Source organism: Mauremys mutica, chromosome 1 (genome assembly GCF_020497125.1).
Source record: "Mauremys mutica isolate MM-2020 ecotype Southern chromosome 1, ASM2049712v1, whole genome shotgun sequence".
Classification (NCBI taxonomy): domain Eukaryota; kingdom Metazoa; phylum Chordata; order Testudines; family Geoemydidae; genus Mauremys; species Mauremys mutica.
Window position 1 is genome coordinate 344,480,123 of NC_059072.1, and position 17,442 is coordinate 344,497,564.

The 17,442-nt window shown below is 43.3% G+C and overlaps 1 protein-coding gene across 12 annotated transcripts in view; it reads left to right on the forward strand.

Moving 5' to 3' along the window:
* DLG2 (discs large MAGUK scaffold protein 2) overlaps positions 1-17,442 on the forward strand; it is a 1,465,131-nt gene that overhangs the window by 1,437,403 nt on the left and 10,286 nt on the right. For all 12 annotated transcript variants that reach the window (XM_045020521.1, XM_045020529.1, XM_045020530.1 and 9 more), the window contains 4 exons: positions 11,363-11,413; positions 13,164-13,265; positions 14,304-14,476; positions 16,519-16,628. In XM_045020521.1, coding sequence (XP_044876456.1) covers positions 11,363-11,413; positions 13,164-13,265; positions 14,304-14,476; positions 16,519-16,628 — 436 coding nt within the window. The remainder of the gene's footprint in view (positions 1-11,362; positions 11,414-13,163; positions 13,266-14,303; positions 14,477-16,518; positions 16,629-17,442) is intronic.

Consider the following 17,442-nt stretch of genomic DNA (forward strand, 5'->3'; position numbering starts at 1 on the left):
ATACATGATGGGATAGGAGCTCAGCCTGCAGAGTCTTCCTTTGACCTCCTTGTGGCTCTATCCACAGCAAGGCATGATCTGTGCCTTAGTTTATGTTGTGGTGGATGCAGGCTATGTACAGCACCTGCTTTTCATCTGAGGAGCATATTGGCATAAGACATTATGTTGCTGAAGCACATTCTGTTTGTCCTGAAACTAGAATTTTAAATCCAATCACATCTAATTACGAGACTATAATTGTTCTGATATGCATCTTGCTCAGTCAATAACTTTCCTGCAAAAGCCAACAGCTGCCCAGACCTGGCCATCAACAATGCAAAATACAGAAATATTTGACAACTCCTGGCAGGTCTTTACCAGTAATTTGTTTGTGCTCTGGAGATTTTGCCAAGGAGAGACGCAGATGATGATGCGTCTTAGAAAAAGTGGCCCAAAGCCACATGTTCAGGAGCTTAACAATATCAATCCCAATGGCAGAGCAGCCCGTGCAGCTGTATAGGCATCGTGGCCCAAATGTTCAAAAGTGGCCTCTCATTTTGGGTGGCTCAGTTTTTTGGTGCCCAACTTTACACACACATAGGACTTTGCATCTAATACACCAGTTGAATTAAGTCAATACATCTCTTCAGCTGGACACCAAAAATGGAGCCACCCAAAATTAGTGACTACAGATCATTATGCCAATTGTACCTTCTACTTCTGCTAGGAGCTGGCGTCCTTTAGAAAGAGGAAACCACCATTAATGGTGTTGTCTGAATTGAGAATGAAATTGAGTCCCCCAGAGGGGTCTATATTAACTTTTTACCAATTTTGGGGTGGGGACTCATCTCTGTCTCCTATCCCTCCACCCTAGTAAATGAGCATTAGCAGAACAAAAAGCATGAACGATGACCAGGACCTTTTCAGATGCATCTGGGAGGGCTGTGGGCCAGCTGCAAGTGAGGAGGCAGTTCCAGTTGGCTGCCATCTTCCATGTTCTGACCAACAGATTTTCCCTGCCATGTTTGAATGTCTGAACTCATGACCAAAAGATTAACCCCATCTGAGCTTAGAGGCCCTGGATGTCCATAGACAATCCCAGCTTCCACATATGATGAGCTTGTGCAAAGTTCTTCATGCCCTTATTGAGTTCCAGTGATACCCGCCCAGAGCTACCTGGTTGGTGGCCTCATTCCAAAAGCACAAAGGAAAAAACATTAGTCCTGCCAACTGCCCCTTCATAAACCACCCTTTTCGGTCCCACTCCTAACCCTTCCAGACACTGTTTCCCTCCCCTTGGTCCAGGCAGTCAAGATATTTCTGGAAGACAGTGTTGAGGTCTCCAGGGGGAGTAGGTATTGTTAAGGGGTTTCTTGCACTTTTCTCTGAAGGAGCCACTATTGGAGACAGGATATTCGACTAGTTAGACCGCAGGTTAGCACCCTGATGGTAACTCCTATGGTTGCAGCCAGGCTGCTTCTGACAACGATCCTCCCTCCCCCAACCCAAATCTTGAGGGCATTAATCTTGGTAACTGCCAGTACTGTCTGAAAAAGGTTCTGACAAGCCCTGTTATTTTCATAACTGATATTATTGCTTTATGGCGAGCTTTACATAAATAAAAATAAAACTTATGGTAAAACCCATTGATTGGCAAACCCTGACTAAGATACCTTGCACAATGACTAATGACCGGCACAAAGGGTGGAAGAAGAGCTCTAACTGTAATGAGAACAGTTCCTACGCATTAATTATACACATTATTCATCATTAAGAATAATCTGTCTAAACACCCAGGTCTTTGCATAATTAGCCTGTAAGTCTAGGGACGTGTGAATGGACTGCCATCTATTTTGGCATGCAGATGTTTGGGATGTCACTGGCCCTTTATACAATTCATCAAGGGGAAGAAGTGCCACTAGCCACAGGTGTGTAGCCCCCTTCTTGATATACCAAGAGATAAAGCTTTCATCTTAATGGTATGAGTTAGCTGAGATTTTCAGATGGAGCTGCTGCACTGATTTTACTTCCACTCTGAACACTCACCTTTGCATGAATGTGGCAGATCTTTTAAGTTCTAGCTGCTTCGTGGTGCTTGGTTATATTCTTTAATTTGCTGTACTGTTCTTGCAGAATATGTTTCCTCTAATGCCAGCGATAGCGAAAGTAGCTACAGTAAGTTATTGCTTTCGTTTGGGGCTCTTTACGTTGCATTGCTTGTTTTGTTTTGTTTTTCTCTCCTTGCTGCTCTTTTTTAACTTCAAAAAAAGATTATTATTATTATTGGAGCAAATGGCTTGAAATGCAAATTTCTAACCATATTTTGAGAACAAAACTGTAAAAGAGAAATGATATCCCTTTTGCAGCTAATGAGCATGTGTTTTGTTAATTTGAACGCTTTCTGGGAAATGAAACCAAACCTGACTTTGGTAAGGTTTACTAAAATTTAGATTTCTTGGGTACTATTGGGTAAAGTCTCAGTAGGGATGGCTCAGCATTATCATGGCATTTCTCGATGACTCTTTTAAAAGGAAAATTACGCTACAAGAGCCAAATTCGTAAAAGCATGGCCTCTCTTGTGCAGTTGCAATTTGCATTAGCACTTCTGCACCTGAGTTGCAAATAAAGGAGTCAAGGTGCAAGTTCACCGATTTGAAGATACAGATTATTTTATTATAATTGCTGCAATTTCTTAAATGCAGATTCTACCTTCAGAAAGGTAGGATGGGCCTTAGGCCTTTGGAAACTATACCCCAAATCTCAAAGATTCCTTTTAAATTGAGGCCATAATCATGCAATTTGAGCCATGGAGAGGGACCGCTACACCGTGCCAAAGTCCCATTGAAATCATGGGCATGGAGTCCATTTGCGTGAATCAGATTGTGGGATTAATGGGGATTGTTTGCATCACTTCACTCCCCCACATATATTAATGATACTGAAATATTCAGGCGATGTTAAAACATTTTTCCAAAAGTCGTGAAAAAAGCACGAAATGAGTAATTAAAATGTGACATGACTGTCTGTATGAGAAAAGATAACTAAAAAGTTAGGTTACGCTCCAAATCTCTCTCTGTTTATTTGATTGCATCAAGCCATTTGCTTAGCATATGCAGTTGTTCACCAGTCACAGAGCACTTGTCTTGGGTTAAGTACCTGTATACATTAAGGTTACCATTGGTCTTAAACCACATAGTTACTGGTCTTGATATAGTGCGTAGCAGTCAGTTACTGTTAATAAACACTGCTTTGTTTCAGCAAAGTAGATTTTTTACGCCATTCAGAAATGGAAGACTAGATTTATTCTCCTGAAGTGAAAATGATTCCCTGGAAAGGAGTTGCCAGAGCTACAAGAAAATTGTAGGCACGTTGAAACTGCAGAAGATCTCCTTTAAATCCAGTTTAATATTTGCTGTGTCCTCTGTTGGGGAAGGAGTGATGCTCTTGTGGTCAAGGCACAAGGCTGGGACTCAAGAGGCCCTACTTCTGTCCCAGATTTTCTGTATAGCCTTGGGCAAGTTCGTTAAGGTTAAATTTTCCAAGATTTGCATGGGTGCAAATACTCAGGCATGTGCTTATTCCAGAGTGCAAGTGGGGGAGTACATGGGGCTTCCAGACGGGTGTCTGAACAGGTGGCATGTGTTGGTACAGGAAGATGTGTGCAAATGGACTGGATTGTAGCTGTGGCTTCAGGGGCTGGCGCATATAATCTATTTCCAAAATTGCCTCATGGGCCAGGGTTACTAGCTAGCTAGCTTGATGTGGGTTATGTAGCTGCTTGTCATAAGTGTGGGTTTAGGGGTGAGAGAGAGGGGCAGGCAGGGTGTGGGATGGTTAATGGGGAGAAGGAGGCAGGAGCCATGCAGGTGGTCTCTGCAAAGTTACATTTCCCCTCTGTCCTGGGTGAGGCGGGTAGGACCCATCTTGCCCTGAAGGCATCCAGACTGCATAATGTTGGCCGGGACCACCCTAGATGACAGGGGGTTCAGGGCTGGTCTTTCCCACAACCGTGGGGACGAGGGGAGTGTTCTCAGCCCTCTGTGGGAGCGGCTTCGCTATCAAGCAGTAGATGAAACAATCCTGACAGGCTGCCAAGAGCAACAGGCCGTACAATTGAGGGGTTTGTGTCCATAGGGCCAATTTGCACATGCTAATCATTCACTAACATATGAAGCTGGGGACATAGCCACCCAGCCCTGGGTGGCCAGCAGCTTTGACACCCAAACTTTGGAAATGAGCCACACAGGGGTGGTCTGCTGCAGCCTGACTGGTATACAAATGCTAAATGGCCATGGCAAACCAACGTAGCACACTCCCATGGAAATGTTCTTCTGGGTCTCATTCAGTCTGTTCCTACCTGGCTCTCGAGTCCCTCCACTAACACCAAAAGGTTCTTCCTTCCCCACTCCTCAGCTGCCTTCAGCAAACACCCTCTGAGTAAATTACGGCTACTGAGACAGAGACTAACCACAAGCAGGCACAGGGAGGGGCACATACAGGACACAGTGCCAATGACTCACTGCCCACATCATCGCGGCAGGGTGACCAGAGACAAATACAGCCTTTAGTGGTGTTATTTCAATCTGTGCTTCTGACCTAGTGTGCTGGTGCACAGAAACCTGCCCCAAGTGTCTTTTGTTGTGCAATTGGAAGTAGTCATCAGATTCAGGTTGAAGGAGCCCTAACTTTCCACAATGCAGCAGCCAAATGAGGCCAATCCCCAAAACAAGTGCAGAACACAGTTGGGAAACATTTAAAGCAGAGATAAATGGGGGTTTCTAGGACAGCGCAAAAAGCCACATCGACTTGTTGCTAAATAACAACTGTGCATAAGGTACCAGTGACCACGATGTCTAAATGCTTCTTGAAGGGACTGTGTGGTTGTCCAGGGCCAGGGCTCCTAGTGCATCCAAATGTTTATCTTCCTCTGATTGGAAATGCTGTAGTTTAGCCATGAGATTCCTATGCAGCCCTGGCTTGCCATAGCCTGAGATGTAGTTGGCACAGCCTCTTCACAGCTCCAAGGCTTCCAGGGCAACCATCAGTCTGAAAAACTCCAGTTTAAATGTATCCAGGCATCCTCAGGACACATTGTAGAGCAGAGGCTCTAGCACATTCAACACTGGTAGGAGGCAGAGGACCATCACTTATGGCACAGATTACCTGGAATGAGGGTAATCTGTATCAGGCCATTGCCACTCTTGATCTTCAGCAGCAGCCCTTCCCGTTCTTTGATACCAAATCCAGTTACCTTAAATTGCCATGTCAAGCTGTCCTCTAGTCAAGAGCCCAAACCATAGAAAAGCATAAGAAACCCGGGAAGATATCCATTTGGGGTGATTTGGGGAGCACAATTTATAACACCATAAAAGGCCTGATTTTCAGAAGGCTGGGACTCATGAGGAGAAATGAAAGGAGGTAAAGAGTAGAAACAGGAGTCTGCTGGGGATAAAGAAGAAATCTAGATGCCATTTGAGAGCAAAATGACAAAGGGTAAAATTTTCAAAAGCATCTAAGTGACGTCCCATAGAAGATCAATGGGGTTGGCTCATCATTCACGCAGGCAGTTCTGAAAATTTTACATATAATCTAAACTAGGAAATGTTCAGTCCTACGAGCACACGCCTAGGAGCTGGCTGAGGGGAAAAGCAAATTCCCAGTGGACAAAAGGTCTCACACAATGAATAATTCTGTTCTTGCCACTGGAGTCTGGATACGTGGGGGACCCAGCCCCACCACTAGAACTTTGCTTTAGCTGCATTTGGAGCCAACTATGTTGTAAACAAGCTCCTCAACAGGACTGCCATTGTGATTTAGAGGGGGACTCTGAGAAGCCAGATGTTTGTATGATCAGACAGGATGTGCAAGTTACTTTACTAATATGAAGTAAGATAGGTGCTGACATGCCAGCTTGTCTGGCTCTAAGTTGCCAGCTGGTAAAATGAAACTGCTAAGGGAGGGGGGAGCAGAGCTGGAGACTGCAAATATATGGGGAACACAGAAAATTGCTGGAGAGCGCATTGGCGCTGCATTACTGTTTGCGTTGCATATGTTGTAGCACACCCATTCCCTACTGTTAGCTAATCAACTGAAACAGAAATGGGGAGGTCTGCCTCACCACATGCTACCTTCCCAGACACACTCAGCATGTCACACCCTGTATAGAAAACTGAGAGATTAAGGAAACTGTGAGCTTTAGAAAAAGAAGTGAGTGGAAGTGCATGGGGGAGGAGTGGAGTTCCTGCAAGATTTTCACATTTTTCCCCATCGAACAGGACAGATCATCCCCACAATCTGAGTCATGATGTTCTGCATTTTTCTAGTAGGATTCTGGCTACTGCTTTATGGTTTTTTTTACTTTTGCTTCTCACAAGGAGTAATCAGTGAAAAGACACTGTTCATGGCTAGTGTTCAAAATCTTTTATTACTTGGTCACGCTTAGAACCATTCCAAAGCATCTGTGCAATTGTGGAAGTTTGGCAATGAAATCTTTTTAATGGTGCCCAGGCGTGATTAATAGAGGTGGTCAAAAATGATATTTGTTTCTGTGGAAAATTGGAATACCAAAATATTTTAGTTTTCAGCAAAAGTATTTTATTTGTGGGTGTTTGGTTTTTCTGACAACAAAATTGAAATTTTCCATGGAAAGCAGGAGCATTTCACACACAAAAATTAATTGAAGCAAAAACCCAATCTTCTGTCAAAAAACAGCATGACACAGAAAAATTTTGACCAGACTTGCAATTACCTTGTTCCATAGAGAGAATATTAACTCGTTTGGAAAAGCTTATATAACATAACTGGAACTCTAATAAAAAGGTGTGAGGACCAATTGTCCTCAGTTACTTACTAGTCCCATTGATTTAACATTTGAGAGTAGAATTGGGTCCACTTTACAAAACAGAAGTCAACTTCTGAGCAGTAATATGGTATAGAAAGTCCTGGTCTAGAAGCAAGTTATTATTGTAATTAGTATCAGGGCCGGCTCCAGGTTTTTTGCCGGCCCAAGCGAAAAAAAAAAAAAAAAAGCTGGAGTGTCACCCCTTGAAAAGAGCCGCCCCAAAGGGCCGGACTGCCGCCCCTTGAGAAGTGCCGCCCCAAGCACATGCTTGGAACGCTGGTGTCTAGAGCTGTCCCTGATTAGTATCCATCAAGCAATTTTTGAATTATCTAATCAAACACGATTTCCAAGTTTCAGGTGTGTCTGAGGAGCCCCATGACTCAAACCATTTCGATTTTTTTCAAACCAAGTTTGGAGGAGCGCGTTGCAGATGTAGACTGATCTCTTTTTGTTTTCCAAAAGATGATTTTAAAATGGCTGTGAATTTGAATACCTCTTTTATACACAATTCAATAAAGGTTTTTACAGCAGCCACCAGAAATTGTATATGCTTTACTAAATCTATTTAGCCTAATTGCATAATTTCACTAATTAACTAAGGAGGCAATACTTGACCAAAACTTGCAGGGGGGAGAGGAAGCTCATTAAGGACCATAGTTTACCCTCTGTATGTAACCAAGGCCATAATTAACATTGTGAGCCGTCTATAGGTAGAAAAAGATTAAAGTATCCTTGTTCTGTTTGGTTATCAGGTGAGCCTAATTGTTAAGGATTACACCACTTAAACTGGTACCTACCCACACAGAGGGCCACTATAATGTTATCCCCAGCACAGTTTACTTTGTCCGTCTATTGAAGTTTGTTTATAAATGTCACCATGAACTGCACCACATGTGTAATAGTCACAGATTACTTGTAAATCTTACGTTAATTCTCACATAGCTGTGGATATCTGTATATGGATCATACTCTTAGCCCTAATCCCAACTTTTTTTGTAACTGCCACAATAGAAAAATGCCATAATCTGAGTACAAGCATTGTACTATTATGTAAATACAGACACCGTGGAAGAGATTTTTGTTGGAGGCGGATAGTGCCTACCTGAAGCAGAAGGTATAAATAAAACAAGACTATGAATTAAGAGGCTCTAATGGGTTTCTGGTGATACTGTAAACCATGTGAGTATAACTCAAGTGATTTGTATAGTTACTAAAATGGAGCAGGACAGGATAACTGGCCTTCTCTGTTACTGGATCTAGCTTGGAACCAAATCTCCAGGGGCAGGTTCAAAAATTAGAAAGGGTGCAAATGAAAGGTTCCAGTTTTGGTCCAGATCTGTGTTTTCTGCAGGTGTAGTAACAAAATGATAAGTAGAGGGACCCCACCTCTGTCAATCCAGCACTTTTTATGAACATTAAAACTCACTGTGCTTTTAAGCTAAATTATATTTTTAATTGTTTGCTTAATACTACTTAATGAACACAATCTGCCTTCTTGTTAGTGGATTCCCTTTATAGCTCTCCCATGCACAGTCCATTAAAACAGCGGTTGTGGTTCTCACCTTTTCCATTCTGTGACCCCAAGTTATAACAGAAAAATGTTTTGGTGACCCACCTGCCATTTACCCATAAAGAAAGGGCGAGTGGTGGCAACTCCCTGAAATCTATTTGTGACCTCCTGGGGGTTGCAACATCCAGGTCTAGCACCTGCAAGTTATAGCAACCTCCCTCCAATTTATTCTTCACTTATTTTTTAGTCTTAATGGATGAAATTCACCCCAGAGCACACCTTGGTAGAAAACGCCTATAAAATGTAGGTGATTGAAGCAATAGGGGTCTTGAGAAAGTGAATAGGATTCTGTGACAATTGTTTAACAGAGAATGAGATACTTTCTACTGTTTTTTATTTAAACCATCCTATAGAATTCTATAGCAAGGATATAATTCTGTCTTAATGTATATGGGATGGTTCTAAAAACCTACCAAAAGGGTGTCATTTTCTATTAAATTATGTAAGGCTGTTCCATAAGAATAGGGCCAGCAAAAGATGCCATGACATTAATGTGGGTGATGTGGCTTAGTTAAATGGTAAATAAAGCCCTCTGCCCTACTGCATTTCACTCAGTATATCACATCTGAAAGCCATTGCAAGTTTATAGTGTTTCCATTATTGCTTAATTCCATAGCTCTTTGTTATGCTAAATACTTTAAAGACGAATTCAGAGTCCCTTAGTATTGATTCATTAGGCATTATCACAAGCTACCGTCTGGTTACAATTGAAGTGCACATCCGCCCTTGAACACCTACAAGATTTATGTGATATTTTGTCTCCCACCCAACTTTAAGGAATTTAATTCTCATGTAATGTGCCTGCTGACTGAAATCCACTATCCACACAACAAGTACACTAAGGAAAGTGGAGTCAGCTTCCCAAGTGACATGCCCAATGGCCTTCAGCCCTGATCTTGAGGAACCTATCTCTTGCCCCAGTTCTGGAAGGCACCAAGCTGAAGGCACCTGGGTAGTCCCATTGACCTCAAAGGGACTGCTCACATGCCCAAGTACCTTCCTGAGTCAATAGATGAAATCCTGGCTCCACCGAATTCAACATGAATTTTGCCCTTAACTTGAGTTTGGCCAGAATGTCGCAACGGGGGGGACACTCTGAGATGAGAGGGTTGTTTTTCTCCAGAGCCCACTCCATTCTCTGCTGCTACCACCACCAAGAATGACAGTAGCAGTTTTAGGATGTGGACACATGGCTACTCTAGCCCCTGGGTGAAATGGACAATAAAACCTGCAGCTGCTCATTTTCATTGGTTATAAATCTATACCCAAAATGAGCAGGCGGTCGAGGAGCTTGGCACATTAGGCTGGAGAGGAGCTTATGGTCTAAGCTGGTCTCAGGGACTTTAAAACAATTGTCAGAATGGGTTTGCTTTTTTCCTACAGTTCTCCTTGACGCAGGCACAAGCTTTCCTGTATTTGTTGATGCGACATAATGGAAGGCAGTGCAGGCAGGTGAAATGAAGGCATGCCTGTTCGGTGAAATCAATAGTTCTTTTCAAATCCACTATTAGCCCATTTCTAAATTGGTCTCTGAATTGGTTTATGACACTAAATCCCTGTTAGAGCAGGGAAGTGGAGGCTGGGTCATAGCTAGGCAATAAACCAATTGAAAAATCATCATTTAAACTGCCCGCAGCTCAAACTATATGCCTCAGCCTGCCAAGGCCCAAACGTAGATCTAATGTATGACAAAGACCCAGAATGAGAGGGGACACAAATTACTCATGCAGGAAACTGATGCAGTCATGGGATTCTTTCAGCTAGTGTAACTACTTCTCTCTATAACCTCAATTTTGCATTTCCGATTTATACAATTTTCCACCATAAAAGTGAGGGGGGGCGCTACATTTGTGTAGAGTAGTGTTAACTTTGGTACTAAAATGAAGTTTGCCCCAAATTTAAGCACGTTTCACTGCTTTGCTGGACTGGGGCCACAGAGAGGAAAAGTTGGGATTGTGCCTGGCACTTAGAGATTCAAGGATTTTCTGTCCCCTCTCGAGGGGAAGGGTCCAGGGGTTAGGGTGCTAGCCTGCGTATTCTGAGTCCCAGCCTCTATTCCTTGTGCTGCCACAGACTTCTTGTGTGACCTTGGTCAAGTCACTTGGCCATTCTGTGCCTCTGTTCCCCAGCTGTTAAGTGGAGATGACAGCACTTCCCTACCTCACAGGAAGGTGTATGAATGAGTACGTTGAGGATGGCGAGGTGCTCAGATGCTATGGTAATAGGGAGGTCATAGATAGATACAGGGCCAAGTATAATCTGGCCTTGAATGTATGGGGTTTACGCATAATAAGGAGTGATTGTGCCAAATGCGAACTGTCCCTAGTGATGACACCACATGTTAGCCTAACCAGCCATAGTTTGGTTTGTGTGACCAAATCTAGTTGTAGTGCCCCAAATATATCAACATGTGGGGTGAGATTTTTGTGCTGCTTCTCTGCAAGGTGCAACATAAAACTCTCAGCCCAGAGGGAGAGGGGACTCAGATGGCTATCAGCCAGTTTTGTGCTCGCCTATTGTGGGCTACTGTGGGGCTGATGTGGCCCTGGCATAAATTAGCAAGACCTGGAGCATATCCTGCAGCAGCATAAAAGGACCATAACAGAGGGGAGAATTCTTCCAGTGGGATTTAAGGAGGCCTCGTAATAAGCTGCCATGCAACAAATTATCTGTTGAATTCCTGCCCTAGTCCCATGAACAGCCATTGCTAATGAATCTATAAAAGAAGCTTCATTGCCACAGCTACAACCCGGTTGTATATTGAAAAAGCACAACTTCAGCATTGACTAGTTAAGCAAATGCGGGGAAAAGCTGCCGTGAAATTGCGAGGGACTTTGGAATGGTTCAGGTTACAGCAGTGCAGGAGAGGAATTCTGACCCTTATCTGACTTCTGTATGAAGCAATTCATAAATCTTTAATATGAGACGTGCTGCTTGTCAGCTTTCATTTATTTTCTTTCTTCTCTTCTCAGGGGGACAGGAAGACTGCATCCTATCCTATGAACCTGTCACAAGACAGGAAAGTAAGTTTCACCTGCTGGTCTATTATTACCATTATTATTTATCATGCCACGGGGCCAGCTGAGAACTGGGCCCTGGTGGGCCCGGCTCTGATCAAACACAGAATAAGAGACCGTGCTTGCCCCAAAGAGAGTACACGTCTAAATAAACAAGCCAGACAGAGTGTGAGGAAAGGGATACAATAGGCAATGGCAGCAGCTGTCATGTTAGTGCTTGGATTTTTATTTATTTATTGGTTTGTCCTTCTTAAATCCTTTTGGTGAGATTTTTTGGGAGGGGATTAGCTAGAGGGAAAGACAAAGGAGAGGGGAGGGGGCTGCTGACCATGAGTCAGAAGGCAGGAGGGGCTGGAGCAAACACCTAGTCACCACAGGGGGGAGACCCTTCAGAATACAAACTGCAGGAAGCAAACAGGTGCCCTCATTGGTGTCCTTCAGTCCCTGCTTCAGCTGCTTTCTGCAGCCCCAGCTAGCTCCTCCCAGCAGTTTCTTTTCCAAAGTCTACACGGCCTGCTGTCGACACATGGAAGGTGGGGGGACAACCCCATGGGGTCTAGTGCCCTGTGGTGTCTCCCCACACTATTCTGGCCCCAGGGCTGGAGGGTGGCCTCTACTAATAAATACATTTAGGCTATGTCTACATTCCAAATTACTTTGGTATAATTCACGTCACGTAGGGGGTGTGAATAATCCATACCCCTGAGCGATGTAAATTACACCGACCTAAAGTGCCAGTCGGCAGGAGAGCTTCTCCCTTCAACATAGCTACCGCTTCTCATAGAGGCAGGAGTTATTAATCCGGCAGGAGAGCGTTGTCCCGTTGGCTTATGGCATCTTCACCAGAAGCGCTACAGCAGCGCAAGTGCAGCTGCTGTGGTGTAGCCATAGTTACTGAATATAGTATTGAGTATTTGTGCATTTTCTCAGCTTCACCGCAAAGCTGAGAGTGTTGTTTCCCTCACAGTATAAGCCTCTACCCATGGCAGGTTGTCCCGCACAATGCCAGTCTGTAAAATTATAAAACCGTAGGGCTAAAGCCTTGTCTGTATGGTACATCTGCACCGCACACACCTTATGGTGGCATGTAAAGAACATACACTCCCCACCCTCTAGCACAGGCATAAATAGTAGTGTAGACAATGAGGCACTGCTTAGGTGAGTAAAGACCTGCCTGAACCTCCACAGCTCCCTACATGCCCAAGCAGTGTCTCCTCCCTCTACATTGCTGTTTGTAGCAGTGTCCTGTTCTGCTGACTCCCTGCTACAGGGAAAGGCCCTGGCAGCTTCACACTGCTGGAGATTTTCCCAGATGCCTTCCCTCTGCCGGAGCCTTTCACTGCCAGGAGTAGCTACACACCACAGTGTGGACGCAGCCCGCTTTTCACTGCCATGTGTAGCTACGCATACCCTGCATACCGCTGCCAGTGCAGAGAAGGCCTAACATTGGCGCAACCCCTGTTGATTTCATTGGGATTGTGTGTAACTGTGTATCATCAGGCTACGAGTAGAGCAGGCCATTGGCTGTAAAGGTCTGCTCTGGAATAGCACCTTGGGTACAAAATAGCTCCTCTCCCATGTACAACAAAAATAGATGTATTACTGTAAATGAGCATCTAAAATCTTCCAAAACTTCAATCCACACCTATGAGCTATAAATCAGTTTTGTGAGCTAGTGTACATATTTGATGTTACTGTCAGAATAAAGAAAAGTTATAGTCTTCATCTGAATATCACTTTCCTTTCTGTTGTTCAGTTAATTACACCAGACCCGTTATTATTTTGGGTCCTATAAAAGATCGGCTCAATGATGATTTGATATCTGAATTCCCTGATAAGTTTGGATCATGTGTACCACGTAAGTACGCTTTTCTACCTACTCCTGAATTCTGTAACAGTTTTGTTCTTTGATGTCATGCATACAATGCAAAAGCATTGTCAATATTTATTTTATGTAATCGTATTTCTCAAAAGCAATTTTTAAAATCTGTAATTGAGATGTAAAACTCCTAGCCAAGATCCAGCTGAGATGCACAGTTTTGTAGAAGCTGTGCAGGAAATGGAATTTCTATCCCATGGGAAACTTCACATTTCTGGGGAAAAAAATTGTTCCAAATGGGGAAACAAAAAGTCAGAAATGCAAAATTTCCCACAGAACACAAATGTTTGTAAAAATCCATTTTGGAAGACCCCAAATAGAAATTTCCAGCCACCTCACCCGGCAGGGAGACAGGCAGCCCACCTGCCCACAGAGCCGGCCACCCAGGAAGCCGGAGAGCTGAGCAGCCTACCCAAGAGCAGCCCAGGAAGCCAGCCAGGAAGATAAGGAGCCAGGTAGCCCACCTATCTGGAAAGCAAGCCAGACAGGGAACCAGCTGCTAGCTTCTTTGGTAGTCCAGGGAGATGGGGAGCCAAGCACTTTGCCTGCCCATCTACTAGGGCGGACCAGGAAGTCAGCCAGCTGGGGAGCAGGCCACCCATGGAGTCTGGGATTCCTGACTTTGTGCCTGGTGGGAGCCTGGATTCGCCCACCCCGTCTTCCACCAGGTGAGATGCCAAGGACCCTGGAAGCTCTGGGAGCCAGCTCAGGCAGGCTCCCAGGGAGCTCTGGCTCCGAAGCTCCCCACCAATTAGAAAGCATATTGGATGCATTTCCCAGTCATTCAGCCTTTCTCTCTCTGACCTCACTCTCCCCTAGGACTTGGGTCTTATCATGGGATAAGGGGGACATTTTTATGGGCGCCCGTTGTTGAAAATGCTGGAAGCACTTATGAGCTGCACCTGCTTACACCAGATCTGAATTTGGCCAGGAGTAGGCTCTGTTAAATAGTATCTTTTTTGTGAGAAAAGTGCCTACAAACATCCTAATTTTCCCATCTTTTGTTGGTCTGTGCAGATACCACAAGACCGAAGCGTGACTATGAAGTGGATGGGAGAGATTATCATTTTGTCACTTCAAGGGAACAAATGGAAAAGGATATCCAGGAGCACAAATTTATAGAAGCTGGGCAGTACAATGATAATTTATATGGGACTAGTGTGCAGTCTGTGAGATTCGTAGCAGAACGGGTAGGTTGCATCCATTTTTACTGCACTTGCAACACAGCCTGTTTTGTACCACCACAGCCTTTCAGACATCTGTAAATATACAAGATATCTTCAAAATAGTGTCCTCAAAATTATGGATATTTAAGGCTGCAAACAAGTTGTGATTTTTGTTTGTTTGTTTGTTTGTTGCAGCAGCAGCATCCAAAGGCTGAAATTTGCAGCAAAAAGTTGCAGTGTCTGCTACAAGTTGCTCTTATGGCAATAAAATCCACTATTTTCTTACAGCTTTATGGATATTAGAATCGCTCTGAAAATATCCATGAAGGGGGCCAGTCCAGCTAGGATTGGGTTTGACAGAATGAGGGGGAAACTTAATGAGGAAGAGAAAAGAAAGCTAGAAATGTAATGAAAAGATTGACTGGGGATTATAAACCTAAGCTTGCGCCCATTGAAGACAGTGGCAAGACTCTGATTGGTCTAGATTCTGCTCTGACTTTTACACTGATGTAAGTCCATGGTAGTCAATATAATTACTCTGGATTTACACCAGCGTGTGACCATGAGCAGATTTGCCCCCAGTGTGGTAATACTGAGAGTTAGGTAGAAGTTAAGAGCAGGGAGCACATTTCTCTCTTGTCCATGGTCCGGTAGTACATGAGTTACTTCATGGAAGGGATAATAGTAAATAAATGTTATTTATTTTAAACTTCCTCCCTTTTCTCCTCTTTGGGAGAAGACCAGCTAGCCCCATCCCACCTCTTCAAAGGCCAAACGATTAGATACCATCAGGACACTCTCTCCTTTTGTTTTAAAGGTACAAAGTTTCTTCTCAGTAGACTCAGAGTTAAGCTGAGATGGGAAGGGACGGTCTTTGTTCTCCTAAGGATACACAAGACCATTTTCAGTATGTAGTGAAGGGTATGCATGACCAGTGCTCTTGACCAAAAGTGACATTCTTCTCTGCAAAGTTTAATTTCGTGTCATCCCTTTCACTTTAACTTCTAGATGTAACAAGAATATAATTCAATTCAGGCTAAGTGCCCGTGAGTACTATTTGGCCGTGGCCAAAGTATGCTAAGTAACCCACAATACCTGGAGGTGTGGAATTTCTCTGCACTCGTCTTCAATCCCAGGAGCATTGCCTTTGGATAACATTCAAACCAGTCAGCATGTCTGGAGTTCTTTCTATTCCAGATGTGTTACCACGCATCCAAGAACATACATCACAGCAATATGGATAGCAAAACACCCTTCCTACCTTTCAGTCAGCATACATCTCCATGATATTTTTCAGACCTTGGAAAAAGGATGTGATTTAAGGACAGGATTAGGTGCCTGGGACTCTTGAGTTTTAATCCCATCTCTGAGGCAGGCTCTCCCTGTGGCCCTGGCCAAGTCATTTCACCTCTGTGTCTCGGTTTCTCTACCTGTAAAGTAAGACTAATGCACACCTACCTCATAGGGTAGTATCCAGATTATTTAAATAGTTAATCTTTGTAAAGCAGTTGAAGATGAAAAGTGTTTTATAAATGCTGAGTATTACAACAATACATAACACAAAACGTGTCACGATACCTTACAGACACCCCTGAGAGGTACTATTATTAGCCCCATTTCACAGATATGAAAAATGAGGCACAAAAAGGTTAAGTGACTTGCCCAAGTCACACAGGAAGTCTGTGTCAAAGCTAGGAACTGACCTCAGAGCTCCTGACTTCCTGCTCTATACCTCAAGTACAAGGATATGCTGTTATTCTTAGGAACAAGATTTGCTGATGTCCACATAAAATCCCCACCTCCCGTCTTTAAGTTCATCCTAGTTGATCCTCCAAAACTGATAAAGTTGTCTTCCACATCTTCAATTTATTTCTTATACTGGCATCAAAGCAAAAGAAATATTGTGGAAGTAAACAGCCAAGTAAGTGCCCTGGAGTCTAGCCTTCTCTTGGTGAGTTAGTAGTGTTTGTTTTCTGGAACACTGCATTTTAGGCTTCCTTCCTTTCTTTTGATTGATTTGCAATAAACACTGCGGAAATAAACACATCCTCATCTGTTTCCAACAGGGCAAGCACTGTATACTTGATGTATCAGGAAATGCTATTAAACGGTTACAAGCTGCACAACTCTATCCCATTGCTATCTTCATTAAACCTAAATCATTGGAGCCACTAATGTAAGTATATAATCCTCTAGGCTAGTTTTTTACTCCTGTCTCAGAAGGCACAGCAAAGGTCTCATGTTAGCATTTTGCCTGTTCTCCAAAGTCAAACAAATCTGGAATACTGAAGAACTTATTTTCATGTACACAATAAATAACCAGTCGGCATGACTTAGTTGTTTGAGAATGGAAGTCAGACAACCTATAGCCTGTGTCCACTCACCGTTTGATTTTGGGGGAGGTGACTTAAATGCTCTGGGTTTTCCGCATCTGTGAAATGTTTTCATGCGTCTGGTGCTGTACAATGCACAAAAATAAAGATGGTCCCTTGTCTGATGAGCATACAGTCTACAGAAAAGACACATACAAGATTCAACACAATTAGAAAAGCAGAGGTGGAGATAAGGTAACGGTTTGATTTGTTTGGTATAAGAATAGCTACCCAGCGTAAGAATTGCTCAGTGAAGGAATACCTGCAGAGCCTTATGATTGTTAGCCTATTATTAAACAAGCAATACTAAGTTTTGGGCTGCATAAATCCTGTGGAGTTAGTGGCAGTTTCTTTAAGGATATGTATCAAAAATATAAATAGGCTATTTTTTACTTTCATTAGAGTAAAAAAAGCTTTCAGCCAAATCTCATCAGTGCAGACAGTACTACAGGGACAAACAATGAGAAATCCATTATTTTTTGCTTCTGGAATATGAGGCTTTTATAGATCTCTGAATGTCTTATTTTAGAAATTCTCTGCAGAAGGAGCTTTTAACTAGAATGTCAAGCTTTTGTAAGAACAACAACTAGGGTCCTTGAAGCATGGTTTATGTGGGTA